The sequence below is a fragment of the Tympanuchus pallidicinctus genome, unplaced genomic scaffold (genome assembly GCF_026119805.1).
Source record: "Tympanuchus pallidicinctus isolate F22 unplaced genomic scaffold, pur_lepc_1.0 scaffold5, whole genome shotgun sequence".
Classification (NCBI taxonomy): Eukaryota; Metazoa; Chordata; class Aves; order Galliformes; family Phasianidae; genus Tympanuchus; species Tympanuchus pallidicinctus.
In genome coordinates, this window is record NW_026294769.1 from 26,880,325 (window position 1) to 26,897,479 (window position 17,155).

Consider the following 17,155-nt stretch of genomic DNA (forward strand, 5'->3'; position numbering starts at 1 on the left):
ATATCACCAAGGACCTAATTTTGCTGCCAACACTTTTGTCAGTGGTGGTAACATCTGAAAATGGAAATCATCTGAAGAGGTTTCTGCTCTTAACTACCAGGCTGAATTGAAAGTAAAGAAAATGGCAATCAGAATGAAACACAAAATGGCAATGGTATCAACATTTTACACAGAGCACTCGAATGTATATGAAATAATCAGCTGAGAGATAATAAATACAGAATCCCACATTGCTCCCCAAAAATTTATGCTACGGGAGGGAGGAAAATCTAATTGGAATGCATTATGCAGTGCCAGCTACCCAAAATGTAAGAACTGCAGCCACACTTCTTGCTGTTCTTAATCTTTTTTGTTTTGTTTTTTTTCTCTCAGAGAACCTGATGTCCCAATCCTTTAGCTAAGGAACAATGCTATACATCTCAAATAAATGCTTTGGTCAAGTTTTTGCAGATTTACATGGTCTAGTCAAGACACACTGGTGAAACTTTGTCAGTCTTGGAGGAAGTCTGATATCTGACCTGCTGACAGACTTTTTTCCAAAGTGGTCAACTTTTCAAGCCTCAGTAGAGGCTTGTAGATGTATTTTTTATTGGAAAGCTTCTGCTCCCTGTTAGCTCTAAATGTGTCCAACTCAAGCTCTGATGTGCTCAGAGCACAGGCTGAATATCTAACAAAACTATGAAGACCTGAATCCAGTGAGACAAAGAATGCTGTGGAGTAGATTTTAGCAGGACACAGACTACATTCCGTTTAGATGTTGTCCTAAGGGGCACAGTTTAGTGAGGAAATACTGGTGGTAGGTGGACGGCTGGACTGGATGATCTTGGAGGTCTTTTCCAGATGATTTGATGATTCTATGATTCTCTGATACATTCCCTATGGTCCAACAGCATCTCTTAGCGTGGTGTTTTGGATTTCTGCAGCTTTATGGTGCAATCTGAGGTCAGATACTTTACTGATGGTGAATACTTCTATTTTTACAACATCTCATCTCACTTCCTCCCACTAACCTATTTAGGAGGCAGCCACAATGGAGGAGCCTGAAGTAGCTCTCTGTAGCTTCAAGTTTTACTAGCAATGTATACCCATGCTTCTTCCTATTTACACATGTATTTACAAGTGGATGAGATGATTTAAGACCTTCTGGGCCAACATGTTGCATCTAATTTGTTATCGTACATAATATGAATGGCCACCAGATGATGTAATCTTTGGGGCCTTCGAATCGGCTCCCCGTTTCTCACATTATATACACCGTTCTGATCGGCTCCTAACAAGGAACAAACCCCATTCGTTACAAATTCCCTACTGAGTAACTGCAAGCAGTGACTGAGACACAGCGTTTCATTTTTGAGAGCAGGAGTGTGGTACTAATTCTGACACAAGACAACAGGCAGGCTTGACAAAAGTTAGAAGTGCGCGTACTTCTGTTAATCCGGTCACAAATTTCTCTCGCTCCAGCTGCCGGGAGCGATGTTCCTCAGACTCGTCGGGGGAATCAAGAGACAGTGACTCCAGGAAGAGGTTCTCTGTGGCGCTGCACCGATCGCTTTCCTTCAGCTTGGACAGTGACCGGTCATCAAACTGAATGGCATCTGAGTCAGAGTAGGATCTTGACCCCATCGGACGGGGCATGTGAAGGTTCCCCTGGGTTGTAAATGGACGAAGGTTACTCTCCTTCTGGTCACATAGAAAGCCCCCTCCTCTTCGTGGGCTCACTTCTTTCTGAAGCTGGGAACAAAGCAGATTGGAAGGAACAGCAATTATTCATGCAACGTATGGCACTCTGCATTTCTTATCCTTCCCCAGGAGCAAGGCAATGCAGAGAGCTGGAGGGCTGGCTGAGATCACTGCATGGCTCCAGGCATGCTGGCTTTGCTCCCTCGGTCTTTTTCCAATGGGAATGGACTTAAGACTTGGATGCTATTACTCACAAATGATTAAATACATATTTACTTTTGATTATTTACACGCATCTTGCTTTACCTATATACATATATATATATACACACTGCATAAATGCACACAAAATCATGCATCTACCTGTAATCCAATTTTTAAAGGATCAATTCAACATTGTTATTTAAAAGCAATCCTGATATGAGATCGTACCGCAGAACAAGTAGAACCCAAATAAGAGTGAGTGACTTTGAATGTCATGAAAACAAAAACAAATTCTCCTCTCATAAGCAATATAAGACTTGCACTTTCATGTACACCACTCATCTTGTTTACAGAGGTGGAAAATTTCTCTTTACAAAAGGCAAAAGCTTTGTTTTAGAGATGGTTTACTCCTAATGCACAACTAGAAAGTTGACTATTTCTAAGAATAACAAATTTTTAAAGGGATGAATTAGGCATGTAAAACATTTTTAAGAAAACTCATACATATAGAAGGACCATCGAAGTTATTCACTCTACAATTTGCAAAAACTGAATGAAGAGAGGACCAATCACTATTGACATTGAACTAGCATCAATGTTAGAATTAGGTTACACGATCAACTTTTGCTCTAATTGTAAATACAATTTACAGTGGGCGAGGTGAATGATACATTCAGACGCAGTGAATAACAGCAGGAATCTGATACATAATTCCCATGATTTGCTAGAACAATCTGCTGAGGTTACTGAGAATAACCTGCAACAGCAACTCATTTCCTAGGTTCCTGGGGACTGAAGATCTACAAAACAGTCTTCTAATGTTGTATTCATATAGAAAAATAAACCAGCACCACACTGCCTAATGTAGACCAAATGCAGATTTTAGTCCAGGTCCCAAATTGCAGAACTCGCACAAAAATGTAAATGTATCTTCAGTGTTTTGTTTATTATTCACAAAATCTGAAAGTGTTTTATTAAAAGGAGCTAACTTAAGATGTCCTATAAAGGTAGGGTCTGGAGGGTGGATCTCAAGAGATCCTGGAGTAAAGCACTATCCTTGTCTTTTTAAATATTTATTGGTGAGAACTGTGCAGAATTAGGTTTAGGAGCACAGTGGAGGGAGATTCACTAAGGGAAAACAAATGACAGCGAACTTGAAAATATAAAAATAAACCTCTGAGCTCAGAAAGAAGTAGGTCAATGTTTTTTTATGTGCAAGTGGTATTCCTGTAACCATCCAGGGTAAAGTGTTTGATATATTTTATACATTGATGTGAGCTTCCCTCTCACATCATACTTGCATTATTCATCAGCTATGTTAAAGCAGACAGGCATAAAGCATTAGTAGGAAATTTGGCACACATGCTTCAGTTATCTCTTAGACTCTGTTCAAATATACACACTGGTGTAGTCTCCTCATCCTCCAAGTATCGCCATACATGGAATACACACAGAAAAACACTGAGAAGGACTTCAGAGAAATACTAATTGCTCCCACGCAAAGCAGGGCATGACTGCAATCTGAGAGGATATTCAGCAAAAGCCTGCAAATATTTGGAAGCTTCCTGTCACACAAGGAAATGCTTGATTATAAGCAAAGATGGGATTATGAAGTTTTGCAGGCAGATAGCCAAGATCTCAAGTGCTATTTCTGGTCATCTCATCCTCTGAAACTGGCTTCACATAATATTTTTTATTTTTCTTATCTATTGCTAATATTGTGTACCACTCTTGCACGGTAAATACATAGTGAGACTTTAGAAGATTCAGAATAGTAAAAGAAGAAATCAGCTCCAGGGTTTTTTGCATCTATTTTGCAGACTCTCTCAAGATGACACTGAGATGTTATGTCAGGTTTGAAGAAAATTAAAAGCTAGGTACCATTAGCAGGGATTTCTCTTCTCCCTTCAATGTGCCTCATTCGCAGGGAATAGACTAGGCAGTCTTGAACAAGGCTAACTCCCTCAGGCTACAGAGGAGACACTGAAGAGATAATATTAAAAAATACACTTCACAGAGACAGCAGGATAAACATCCAAAGAGGCACGAGTGACTCTAAACAAAAGTGTATACCCATGCCCTTAGTATACTGGGAAATTTTTTAACAATCACTTAGTTCTCATTTTGCATGAAGCATCCACAGAAATTCAACAGTTAGAAATCAGCCTAGTTAAACAGGGAGATCTCAGCCAGTGAAATATGGGAACAAGATGACTGATGAAGAGCTCAGCTACACCCCTTCTTAGCTCATGCACATCGGTTATTTTATCTTAAGAGACATACTAAAGTTCTGCATCATAAGGCATTGTAAGGGCTAGTTCATAAAGCAACATGAAGTATTCTCAAAAACTCTCTCGGATGAACAGCATATCACTTATTGATACTTTGAAGAAACAAAAATAATCTTTCTTGATTTGTAAAGCTTTCATATTGGTCACCACCTACTCAGATCTGTAAAATACCTGTAGAATACAACATTCACTTAAATGCTTCTCTGAGGATTTAACAGCCATCACTCACAATGAATTCTAGTTTTGTACTCGTAATATTTGTAGCCTGATGGCTTTTCTTGTTGCAACCCAAAGGTGAGACCATGAGACATAGACAAAGAACCCTTTTCAGAAACCAGTCATGAAGTTACACCACACTTTCATCAGCTTAACATGAGAAGGTACTTTGTAGTTCATTCAGACAGCACTGCTCCCTAGAGAGCATGCACAAATGTGATGCAGTTCCATTTTTTATGTCCTAAAGACAGGAAGCATTCAGTTAACTGAGCACCCACAATTTCAGTTGTTTTTCTTACTCTTGCTGGAATGCATGACTCAGAGAAGAAAGTAGTTCAGTCAAAAGTGGCGTATTATTTCTCCATCATTAAACTTGATTTTCCATTTTTAATTTTTTTTTTGTTGTTTTGGTGTGGCTTCCAGTCAGATAATAAATCCATTAAGCATAATTTAGATCAACAGTTTCAAATCAAGCTCTAATACTACGCAGATGAAAGTGCAGACAGGCGTGAAAAACAAGGGCATAGGTGTGTAATTATCAGATCTGCAAATGATAACAGAGGTGTGCACAAAATTCATGTGACCAAGGTCAGAAATGTCTTCTGAATACTTAGCATTGCAAACTGCTTATCTGTTATCAGTCAGAGCTCTTCACAAATAGTTACAGTAGCTGTATCTTTGGTGGCAAATTCACAGATGAACAGACTTTTCTGGCAGGAAGCTCTATATCCAACCTTGAATAACCCTGCGCGTGGGATTGAGTTTTTAAACACGAAGGGATGCACAAAAGCTTTCAAACAGAATGAATCAATGTGACCGTGCCTGTCCAGGGTAATGGAAATGAAGCAGGAAATGGCCTTTAACCTGGAGCTGATTTCTCATAGGCTTTATAGGGATTATGAACATTTCCCCTTTGCTCCCTCGTGTATGTGAATTGTTTTGTATCTTGGGAAACACCGATGTATCTAAGGAACCAAAATTGCTCCTATGCTGTTCCTTAAAGTATTTTTCCTTTGAACTGTTCCTTGACCTCGGTCTGAGTGCAGTAATAATGTAATACCTCACACTAGCAACCAACCATTGCCCACCCCAACTCCAAAGCCGACTCCTCACCTGCTCTATTCGCCTGAGCAGCTCTTTCTTTTGGCGTTCCCATTCTCGCCGGTCTCTATCAAGCCTGTCCAGGAGTTCCACCTTTTCTCGGTTCCAGTTCTTCTCACTGTGCTGGATTTGCCAGCGGAGGTCCATCACCACACCGTGAGTCTCAGCCAGAAGCTTCTTATGCTCCTCTCTTTCCCGTTTAAAAGCTCCCTTTGCATCAGAAGTTAGGCCTGTTTCTCCTAAGCTGCTCTCATTCTTACCTTCCAGCTGCCATTAAAACAAAATGTTATTAGGACATCAAACTTTCTCAGGTAAAACCCTGTCTCAGGAAAAGAATTTGTATTAGAGACTTTCTGCCCACAGTAGCCTTCAGCAGTGTGTTTCTGTATACCTCCTCATACCTTCCAGCAGGGACCAGCACAGAGAGATGTATTGAGATCATGTCCCCTCATCTCTGCAGATCACAGTAACTAAAATCATTTATATGACTGTTAGCTGATGATACCTTCTATTCCTTCTCCTTTACTTCATGCTGGCACTGAAGAAAATTAAAGGCTAGGTACCATTAGCAGGGATTTCTCTTCTCCCTTCAATGTGCCTTATTCCCAGGGAACAGACTAGGCAATTAGACCAGGATAGCTGGCTCAAAATGATAGGATCATTGGAAAATGTAGTCGTGATGTCCCGGAAAGGGGTTTTCCAACCCAACCCCGTGCTTCTAGCTGACCACTGCTAGACTGTGGTCAGAGTGAAAAAGGTGCTCAATGTCACTGTGTTAGCTCAAGAGAGGAAAGAATTTATCCCTGAAACTTGACGTTTTGTTTATAACTGAGTAGATGGGTAAATGAGTCAGGATGGCTCTGGCTCTGCAAGCAGCCAAGAGAGAAGAGCACTAAAAACTCATTTCTGCCTCTGAAGTTGTCTTCAAAAGGTAGAGGTAGCAGGTTTCCCAGGAAACATGCTCCTTTAGCAAGAAGGGAGGACAGCACTTTCAAATTGTGCGAAGCAGAATGTAAGCTCAAACTCTGTGATCAAAAAGAAGTTCAGACTGGATTAGGGAGTGGAGCATATTTGTCTTTGGAACATCCTTCCCAAATAAATGGCAGGGAGGCCATCGCTTGAGCTGTTTGCTGGGCTGCAGAGAACAGCTTATTACAATCACATGCATTACAGGGAGATCTTAAATACTTGCAACTCCTACCACTTCCAAATTCCTACCAAAATACTACCAATTTCCAAAGTCAGTTATTTTCAAACCAAGTAAGTAACCATAAAAATCAATTACAAAAGAGCAGCACCCTATGGACAGGTTGGATGGGGCTTTGGGAAGCCCAATTTAGTGAGAGATGTCTCTGCCCATGGTGAGGGAGTTAAAACTAGATGATATTTAAAGTCCCTCCCAATCAAAACCATTCTGTGACTCTATGGATGCTGACATACCATCTTTTGACCCTTAACCCATTTATGCAGTGTAAATTTGTGGAGCCAGAACGGTGCTGAAAACATTTGACTCAAGTGTGTGATATTTTGTACAGGCACAGATGCTAGATGCTGATGGGCCCCCGTCTGCAACTGTTCACACCTGTAAAACCTTCCTGAAGGTAAATTTGACAGCAGCAAAGCATTTCACTCAGTATTAACTCCAGAACCCAAGCTTCAGTAAACAAACCAAAAGGTAGGTACCAGAGTTAGAGCAGAAGAAATAACATCAACTATGTGGAAAATCTTTTAAAAAAAAGCAGAAGAATTAAGAGTATTGTGAAGATGGAATTCAGCTGGAAAGATTAACAGGATAATTAATTATATATTATTGAAATATTTTTTTTCTTTCCTTGAGTTCATTGTTCTACTGATGCTCCACTCAGTTAGTGGTAAAAATCCCATTGACATTGGTGGCACTGGTGAGCAGGTGGGTGCAGGAGAATTGACCAGCAGATAAGGGCATGGAGGCTGCCCACAGCAGTCCCAAAGTTATTCTGCTGCCAACCACAATGCTTTCCTCCTGCCCTTTGGAATTAGTGGTGTATACCCTACTTCTACAATCTTTGTCTGTAAAGCAAAGGCAATAATTACTTACCATAATATATTATGTGATAAAATCCAAAATAGTCAGAGACTCTAAAATGACATATAAACTATACTGTTTTCTTACATCTAAGCCTGACAAAGAGCTACTTAGGACTTGTTTATTCACCTTTCAAGGACCGTTAACGCCCCTGCAGACTTTGTGTCTTGCAGTAGGAGCTCTTAGCAGGTGTTGCTGGAATGCCTGGAGTAAATTCAACCAGGCTGGAATGCCTGGTCTCCACCAAATAACTCTGCAATCTCCTGGGGAATAATGCCACTTACAGTAGTAACTATGGTTAACATGCTAAGTTGCCAGACATACAAATGTCTGCAATAAATTCTTTAGCCAGCATGAAGCTCAAAAATACTAAAAGCAAACCCATACATAAAAAAAATGCTCTGTTGCAACAGAGTTTGTGTGATTACCCTATAAAGCAAATTCCTTCTTCCTTTATTTTTTCAATCTAGAAGAAAAATAAATAGCAAAACGTTGAACTCCACTTATATTCTTTCTCCCCTTATACCACCGACTTCTTCACCACCACTGAGCAAATTCTCAGCCTTTCAGCTAGCAAACAAGAAAGGCAGTGCTCCTGAGGCCATGCTGCCTGCAAAGAGCAGGAAAGCCAATAAAGGCAAGGAAGTGAAAAAATGTGCTTCAGAACAGCAATACCAAGAATGCCTGGCTGTACTGGACTATCTTGCCCAAGCTACCAAAACACTGTCAGTTATCCTGTGTCAGACCACTCATCTAGACCAGAGCCTTGCTGCCTGCTCCATTTCAGAAGAATATGGTAAAGACAAAGGTAAGTCCAAAACCAAGGCAAACAAGAACAATTTCCTGCTGTTCTATGATTTGGACACAAAAAATTTCCCATTTAGAGGTGATGCCTTTACACTCAGAAGGCAGTTCTCAGTGTCTGGAGAAGGCAGAACAATGCTCCTGGGGAGTCCTGTCTCTGTGTTTATGACAGGACTCACATCATAGAGGAAGGGTTCATCAGTGGCTCCTTAGCATGAAAATCTAAGTCCTAAACCTGCTGACTGGTAAGGTGGCTGGATGCCTCTCCAATAACTCCATGGCTTATGTTCCCCCTCAAGGATCCCCAAGCTTGATTATTGGTTGAAATCCTAGCGAGGGTCCATGTCCTTATGTGCCAGTTCTCAGTACATGGGCTGGGTTTGCTCATAGTTCCCAGAAGACTGGGATTTTTCACTTCCACCAGCTGGGGGCTGACAATTATTGCGGCTCTTTATTGCTCAGACTTACCAAGGTTCCATACTTAGTAGCAACCTCATTATTTATCTTATTTATTTATCTTAATCTTACCTTATCTTAAAAACAATGCCTAAAAAGCCTTCTGCCAAATAAGATGCACTTCATTTCTGAGAGCCAAGACTTTTATTTTAATGATACGCAGTGCTAAAGCACAAAAGCAGCAGGGAGCAGTACATTATCAACTCGTGTATGCGGTGCTTTTGTAACAAAGGAGTTTTCTTCCTTCCTTTTGCTCTTTCTTTCCTGTACAGAGTTCAAGCATTAATATGCAAAATCATTGTCAGTAACCATTAATTAGGAGGTGACTCTTGAGGAAAACGCTCTTGCTGACTGACCTACTGCTTCACAAAAAGGGTGGAAAACAGTGGCAGTGCATACATAAATGGAGACTAGAAAGGCCATGATTCTCTATGGGTTTGTTAGGGGCTGGACAGCCCAATAGCCCCCTATGGTGGGAGTGCTGCACAGCCTGCTGCTTCATCACTGCCAATCAAAGTGACAAAACGACATCCTGCAAAGCCCTCCTATATGCACACCATGGCAAGCTTGGCTGTTCAGCTAAAGCTATTAGTCCACATGTTGGCACAGAACAGAAAAGTCTGTTAATGTGACTATATGGAATGCTGATAATTTAGGTGTTCTTTACTAGCTCTTCCCATCTCAAATATAACCAAGAGCAAAACCCCCATATTTTGAATCATTAGTTTGAGTCAATTCCATACTTATAATATTTGTATTTCATGTTTATAATATTACTATTTTTATGTTTAGTTTTTTAATTGCTTCCTTGCAATTGTGAGCAAATACAACAGACCTCAGCAGGACATGAGCACTGTTAGCACTATCCCGACTGACATTCTTATGATTTACTTGCTCTCTCTTTGCTGCTTCATAAGGAATCTCTTTTTACTGTGAAATATAAATGCAGTTTGGGGAATCTGCTGAGGAAATTAGTTTTATGTCTTAAATATTGATCAGTTTTATTCTTTTCGTTTGCTTGAAAAAAAAAAAACCACACAAAAAGTAACACCCACAGCTCAGTAATTAGCATACATTAGAGATTATTGCCAGTAGAGCAGTGGGGATGGCAAAGAGCCTGACAAAGCCCCCAGAAGGAATGGTGTAAACCTATCTTGTCCCTGGGCAGGGAGAGCAGCGCTATGCAACAACCAAAATGGCAGCCCTGAAGTAAATCACTCATGCAAACACGGAACATGCGAGCTTTAAATTGGCAGTTAATTCTCAAAGTAACTTTCTCTAGGTTTTGTTCTTCATTGCCATCTCTAGTTTAAGGTAAAACTGTCATCCAGGGTTTATTCTGGGAGGAACAAAAATGGCGATCGATTTTGTTTCTCTTTTCAAGTGACCTCCTCTCTGGAAATTTGCATGCACTAAGAAGCAGCTGATCTGAACTAAGAATTTGAATCCACTGAGAGAAAACTGCTAAAATGAAAGCTTCTTTCTTCATTCTGGGGAACAAGTTTACAGTACCTGTATAGAAAAATAAGTGCTCACATTTCAGCTCTGTGTCAGAGTGAGTCTCCAGACAGTGCTGCGATGTTCAGTGAATCCTCCTAAATACATCACCCTCTCAGCAGCAAATATTTTTATTATATCTGTCTTCTGCAGAGAAGCTCTGCAATTGCAAATCTTTTTCTCAACATCTGAACTTACTCTTTCCCTCACTCCTCCCTTTTTCAGTATGGTAAATTAGAGCTCTTAAGCCATCAGCTTTAGAAATGAACCCCTGTGGACTTTTTGCTGATTTTTTTTTGTTTGTTTTTTTTCAGAAATTGTACATCTTCACTGCACTGCAGAACCCAGCCCAGATTTTATATACGTAGTTCTAATAGTAACTCAGAGCTAGAGCTTTCTCTTCAGCAGGGTCCCACCCCTCACTAACAGGAGATTTGACTGGCTGGCTCAACACTACAAAGCTGATCTAATGTTTCAGAATTGTTAAGTCACTCTTTTCTCTCATGCATCAAATACTGCAGTTCTTATGTGCCAAGGCACAGTGATGAGATAGTTGTCAGTATGCCAACACCAAGACATTCTCTCTCCTATAAATGCCAATAAGAACAGGCACCTGCAAGTCTCATTACTGTAGCCGATACACCACCAGCCAGCTGTGCTGAGAACATATAGCTAGAAGAGGCTCAGTCCCTTCATTTTTACTTACATTACATGGTATCTACTAACAAACACTCATACTGGGACAACTAGAACCCAAGAGGCAACTCATGACTCAAAGCATTGCCCAGGCTTCAGGGGGGCTTTCAGGCAACAGGCTAAAATGAATAAATATAGCAGCACTTCTGACTCTCAGAGAGTCATTAAGTGACTCCAGCATCCTTCCAGGATGCTGGACGTGAGACAGTACCTGTTCCAGATGGCACTTCAGCTCAGTCATTTCCACCTCCCAAGCTGCCTTGTCCAGGGCGTACTGTTGCTGGAGCCCCTGGCGCTCGCGCTCATCGTCCCGCAGCTTGGAGCGGAAGTCATCCAGCAGGCCCTTCACAGCACTCAGCAGCTTCCGATTCTCACTTGCCTGCCAGAACAAACCAAAATATATGTTGTCACCAGATGCCTTCAGCCTCCAGTTTCACCCGTAAGAGGAAAAAATGCCTGCACATCCATTGCAGTAACAATGCTTTTCGTGCCTATATTTTCTTGCTAGCCCTAATTCTGAAACATCCATGCAAAGATATGAGTCACACTGAAAAAGGCACTCTGTACGTTTCTGGATTGAGGCCATCTCTAATAAAGTTCTTCTAATACAGTAGTGCTCGTCTCATATATACACTCATAGCTCAGCATCAAATCTCAAGTGTTTGCAAACTACAAATTGCAAAAAAGTGACTCACTTGTAAAGCTTTTTGTATTATCAGACAAAATTACACAGGGAAAAATGTGAGGTTTCGATTTGAGTATCTTTGCTAAGGTGTTTTGCTAGTCTGCACCTCACACTTATCCTCAGTTCCAGGCAGCTACACACAGGTTAGCTCTGCAACAGTACTCTCTTTGGTACCGAAGTCACAAATGCCAGGTAGGCTTCTTTCCCTCCTGCAGAACAGGATCAAAGCACAGATCCCACTCATGCTTTGTTGAGAATGCCTTGGTCATATTGAAAACGGTCTCTGTGCTGTTGCACTAGCCAGAAGCAAAGAACAGAGCCAAATTAAAAGTCTAGCCTAGCAATGACATCTGATCTTGGCAAAAATACCAAAAGACACAGATGCATATGCATCTAAATCTCTGAATTTTTTTTTTGCTTAGTTTTGGCATAACACTTCTGCAAATTCTGGGAAGATTTGCAAAAACTGTCATTTCGATGTTTTTAAAAAAGATCATTCTGGATCATCATATATATATATCTCTGGAGATTCTCAAGTCTAGCCTGGACGCCTACCTGTGCGACCTGGTGTAGGGAACCTGCTTTGGCAGGGGGGTTGGTCTCGATGATCTCTAGAGGTTCCTTCCAACCCCTACAATTCTGTGATGCTGTGATTAAACAAAAGGTATCCTCCAATGTATGTTTTTTTTCAACAGTTGAATTTGGAAACAGAAATATGTAACATGATTTATTTACCCAAGATTCTAATCAAACGCTCCCTACGAGCCTCTCAAAGATCAAGGAGCAGCCAGAGATTGTATCTGACAAGTTATTCTGAATAGAAAAGACATTTAAGAAAATTATTATTGATTAGCAGGCAGGCACAACGTGCGCAAAAATATGGGAAAGCTTACTCAACAAACTCAGCATTTGATCACCTAGTCCTAATGAACACACTAGTTTCCTTGGAAAGGAAAGGAAGTGGAAAAGTCTAACTCAAATTAGCTGTCTCAATTCTTGTATGATAATCTAATCCATTCTATTATTTATTTATTTTGTTCAAGTGGAGGCTTCCTGCAATTCCTCTTTTCTGGTGTCTCATGAAGTATTTACACAGGGAATTCATTGCAGGCAAATCCACTAAACATGTACAAAAAAAAATCGAAATTGTTTTTAAAGTATTTTTTTTTTCCCCTCACGACAACACATATAGCATATTGTGCATACAGTTAAGTTGATCTCATGTGCTGACCAGATTTTTGACACCACTGACCCCTGTAATCACTAGTGAGACATGCTGCGGAACCTTTTTTTGTTCTTTAAGAAACAAACAAGCAAGTGTGCTCTACTTTTTCCAAGCCATTTGGTTCATCAGCAAAAAAAAAAAAAAAAAAAAAGCCAGACACAGGGAAATGACTGCAGGTGCTCACTGACTGACGTACAATTTGTTTGGGCTAATGAAATGTGATGTTGTATAATGTGGGGTTTTATAAGAAACAAACTCACAGAAGCAGAATTAATTCCATTAACATTTAATGCCAATTAGCAGTTTGCTACTATACAGCAGCAGTCTTCATCATGCATATAAGATTTCCTACTTTGCAATATGTAATGAGATTTTATGTTTTCACCATGAATTCCCATTCTGATACCCAATTAAGGCTAGATTCTCCAAACAGCTCAAGCCCGTTGTGTAGTAATCAGAATAAGAGCTCTTTTGAAGATTTGTCCTTAGCGTCACAGTGGGAGCTGCTGGGTACTATAAGTGCTTCAAATTCCGGCCTCACTCACTTCTGAATACCCTGACCCCATATGTTTACAAAGCACTTTTATTCAGGAGCCACATTCTGTGCTTTTCGTATGCTTTATTTGGCAAAGTAATCGAAAGGCTGCACAAGGGAAATGAGGCAGAAGAAAAATAAGCCCAAACACAACTAAAGCAAACTACATCCCTCATTCCCATGCATATATTTTTTAGCTTTGGAGTACTGCAAAATTAGGTTTTGTGAGGAAAGTAGTGACAGACTAGTACAGAGAGGTGCCAAGAGAGCCTCATTACAGGTTTATAGCCTACTGGGATGAGGACACACATTATTTCTAGAGGTATTACATCAATGTCTCTGTTATGAAGACAAGTACCCCAGGTGCCCCCTGGGCTTGCTGGGATTTTAATTAACTTGCCAATATATATCCAATTTTGGTTGCATACGCCTAGTTCCTGCAGAGATGTCTCCTTTGCATGGCTTTGTATTTACAGTTTGAATTTGGAGAGTTCTGTGAGGCTATTTTTCTGTTTTGCCAATCTGAGAGAACAGATGAAGTACTTCTGAGACAATGTGTTCTGAACTACAACACTTACATCTAGACATGTCTGAGATTTCTGCTGGTGAAACTGCCAAACAGTTTCTGCATAAGTCCCATAGACACCAAACAAAGATTGTTACAGTTTTCCTGTTCCTCCCAGAGATGTCATGCAGGCAGAAGAAACGGGACATGACTGTAATTTCCTGGGCAAGCTACCCTGCAAGGATCTGCCTCTGCAGTACTGACCAATTGTAACAGAAACAGGTAGGTGTCCAGGCAGGTTTTGAATATCTCCAGAGAAGGAGACTCCACAACCTCTCCTGGCAGCTGTTTCAGCACTCTGTCCCCCTTGTAGTGAAGAAGGCCATTCTCATGTTCAAACGGAACTTTCTTTTTTCTGGTTTGTGCTCTTTGCCCCTTGTTCTGTCACTGCGCACCACCAAAAAGAGCCTGGCCCCAAACAGTTGACTCCTGTCCATTAGATATTCATAAGCATTGATATAAGCAAAAGTGAAGCCACATCTTGATGCAAATCATTTTAGTATACTTAGGTCTTTCTTACTATTCCTCTGGGCTTTTCCTTTACTGTACTTTGAAAACAAATACTGCATGAGCAAAAACAAAGGATATAATCAGGGATTTTCTTGACCTCCCCCCACCATCACCAATATATGTGAGCATATTGCTTTTTAATCCTTTTTCCACTGAAACACAAATGTATAAACTCTTCTTACTTCCCTTATCTTACACATCCAAAAGACTTTTCAATCCTTCTACTCAGCTATACCAAAGCACTTCCTTTTCTGTAGCTAATTCTCCCTCATCTCTTACTACACACATTGAAATGTTCATTTATAGCAAGCCCCTAACAAATCCCAATTAGCCTGCTTGTCTTCTGACCTTCACCAGGCTTCCTTCGTGGGTCCTGAACCTTGCCATTTTTTTGCCTAACACTTCCTGCAATGTGCCCCTGCTAGCAGCTAAGGGACAACACCACCTCCATGGAGAGCCACATAAATGTCCTAGACAAGTGAGACAAGTATTTTCCATCAAGTTGGGTACCACAAATCACAATGATATAAAATCAGAGACTGCTTTTTTAAGGTCTTGGGGTTTACAATTTTTCTCAGAGCAATTTCACTCTCCACAAGTAAGAAAGAAGCAACAGAAATGTAGACTGAAAATACAAGCTATTAAATATTAACATTAAATATTAAAAATAAGAATGGATTACCTCAAGTTACAGGAAGCCTTTTCTTTTTTCTGACCTAGTCCTCTCAACTACTCCTAGACTATTTGAAGACTTCCTTCCTAATGTGAAACAAACACTGATGCATTTCATCTTGAAACTCATCAGGCAGAAGCAGCAACTTACGGCTCTCCTGAGCAGTGGCAGACCTTGGAGACTTCCAGCCTCACCACTCACCCTGATTTCCCCATATAAACAGTGCTTGCTTCCAGCTGAGAGTTTAAGGGACCTACTGAAGACCTCCATACCCCTGGGTGGTTTTTTTTAATTGCGGTCTGACTAGACAGTGTTGTACTGGGAAGTGAGTGCTGCTGAGTCCACCCTTCAGTAAGGGTGTGCTCTGGGTCAACTGATACTCTCAGAGCTTTTGGACCTTAGATTACACAGGTGAAGTGATTTTTCACCCTAGTTTTGTTCAGTTAATAGACGCATTAACAAGCTTGCATTTTGGGGTCACATGTGAATTAAAAGGAGCTGCCAGTTTTAAGAGAAAACCTGTAATGGTGTAAAGCAAAGTCCAGGTTTCTGAGGTTGCTGAGTGAGGGGAAGGAAGTTTGCAGGACCAAACTAACCACTACAAGTGGACAGACAATTCGAGTCCAAATGGTACTGAGGTGCTTGAGGAGAGCCTTGAGAGCATGGGAGGTGCATGCTTTTTTTGCTCTCTAGTGTTTTTAATTCAGACAGAAATTGTACATGAACTTACACCTCAGATTAGTGAGGTTGGTTGCAATGCAGTTTATGCATCTCCAAAGCACCAATCTAACCGTACTAAAGAATGGAGATTTACTGCTTGCTTTGTATCTATTAGACCACAGACAATAAGTAAACAAATTGTATGTCATCCTGAGGGTCCTGAGAACTGAAACAAAAAGACACCATCCCCAGAGCCTGTGAGACCAGCAAAGTAACACAGTCACAGGAAAACAAGTGTCTGAGTGCTCTTGCTGTGGAGTGGGCTCCCACGTCAGGGGCTGGGCAGACATTGAGCATAAGGAATAAACCTACAAAACTTTTTTCATTAGATTTGTGTTTTGCACAGAGTTCTTGTTCCATTCGCCTTCTGACTGCACAAATATAAAGTGCATATGAAGAACAGATAGAAGCCTTAACTTTGTCTCCTTTGTATGTGTACTGCTATTGATAGGACTGCTGGTATACTCAATGCAAAAAGCTGGCATATATGGCACACGTAGGCAGGGCACCGGGGATGTCAAGGAAAAGTCAGCATTATTTGCTTTTAGGTATCTAAAAACAAGTCCAGTGACAGGAAGGAACTTTTGCATTGCTTTCTCATCATCTCTAAGGAAAACATTAAGTATATGCACTAGTTTCTTAAATAATTTAAAGGAAATAAAATCTTCTCTACTCACTAAAAGCTTGACAGTAGAATAGAATAGATGAGCTCAGAAAGACGAGCATGTGAATTCTGCAAACCATCACATACTGATAGATGTTTCTGGGCAAACAGCCACAGGAGGAAATAGGATTTTTCACTGATAGCATCTGCCAACAGGAGAACAGTAATCACATGACTCCTGATTAAATATAAATATAATGGACAAAGTCCATTGTAATTGCTGTGCAGCTAGCAGGATTTTTGCAAGTGTGATTTTGGGTTACTTAGCACAGCAGCAGAAAAAAAAATGAATTCCCTTGGAACATCCACAGTTTCCATTCCTATGACACGTTATTCAAATGGTACGGTACCTGCTTCTGTTGCTGCAGTAACTCTGCAGTCTGCAGCTGTGGTCCGTGATCCGTACTTTCTGTAGTGGGACGCTGGGAGAAATCTGTCAGTGCAAACACAACATCCTCTTCCTCCTCCTCTCGCTCCACATCATCCGCCTTCTGCTCAGACTGAGTGCCAAATTCTGGGAGGGCTTCAAGATGCTCGATCTGAAATGCAGGAGATAGGACACAGCAAC

At 40.7% G+C, this 17,155-nt stretch overlaps 1 protein-coding gene across 11 annotated transcripts in view; it reads right to left on the minus strand.

Annotated features, from left to right (window-relative positions):
• MTCL1 (microtubule crosslinking factor 1) overlaps positions 1–17,155 on the minus strand; it is a 99,977-nt gene that overhangs the window by 11,742 nt on the left and 71,080 nt on the right. For all 11 annotated transcript variants that reach the window (XM_052703725.1, XM_052703723.1, XM_052703722.1 and 8 more), the window contains 4 exons: positions 16,938–17,126; positions 11,222–11,389; positions 5,505–5,759; positions 1,426–1,731 (listed from right to left, as the gene is read on the minus strand). In XM_052703725.1, coding sequence (XP_052559685.1) covers positions 1,426–1,731; positions 5,505–5,759; positions 11,222–11,389; positions 16,938–17,126 — 918 coding nt within the window. The remainder of the gene's footprint in view (positions 1–1,425; positions 1,732–5,504; positions 5,760–11,221; positions 11,390–16,937; positions 17,127–17,155) is intronic.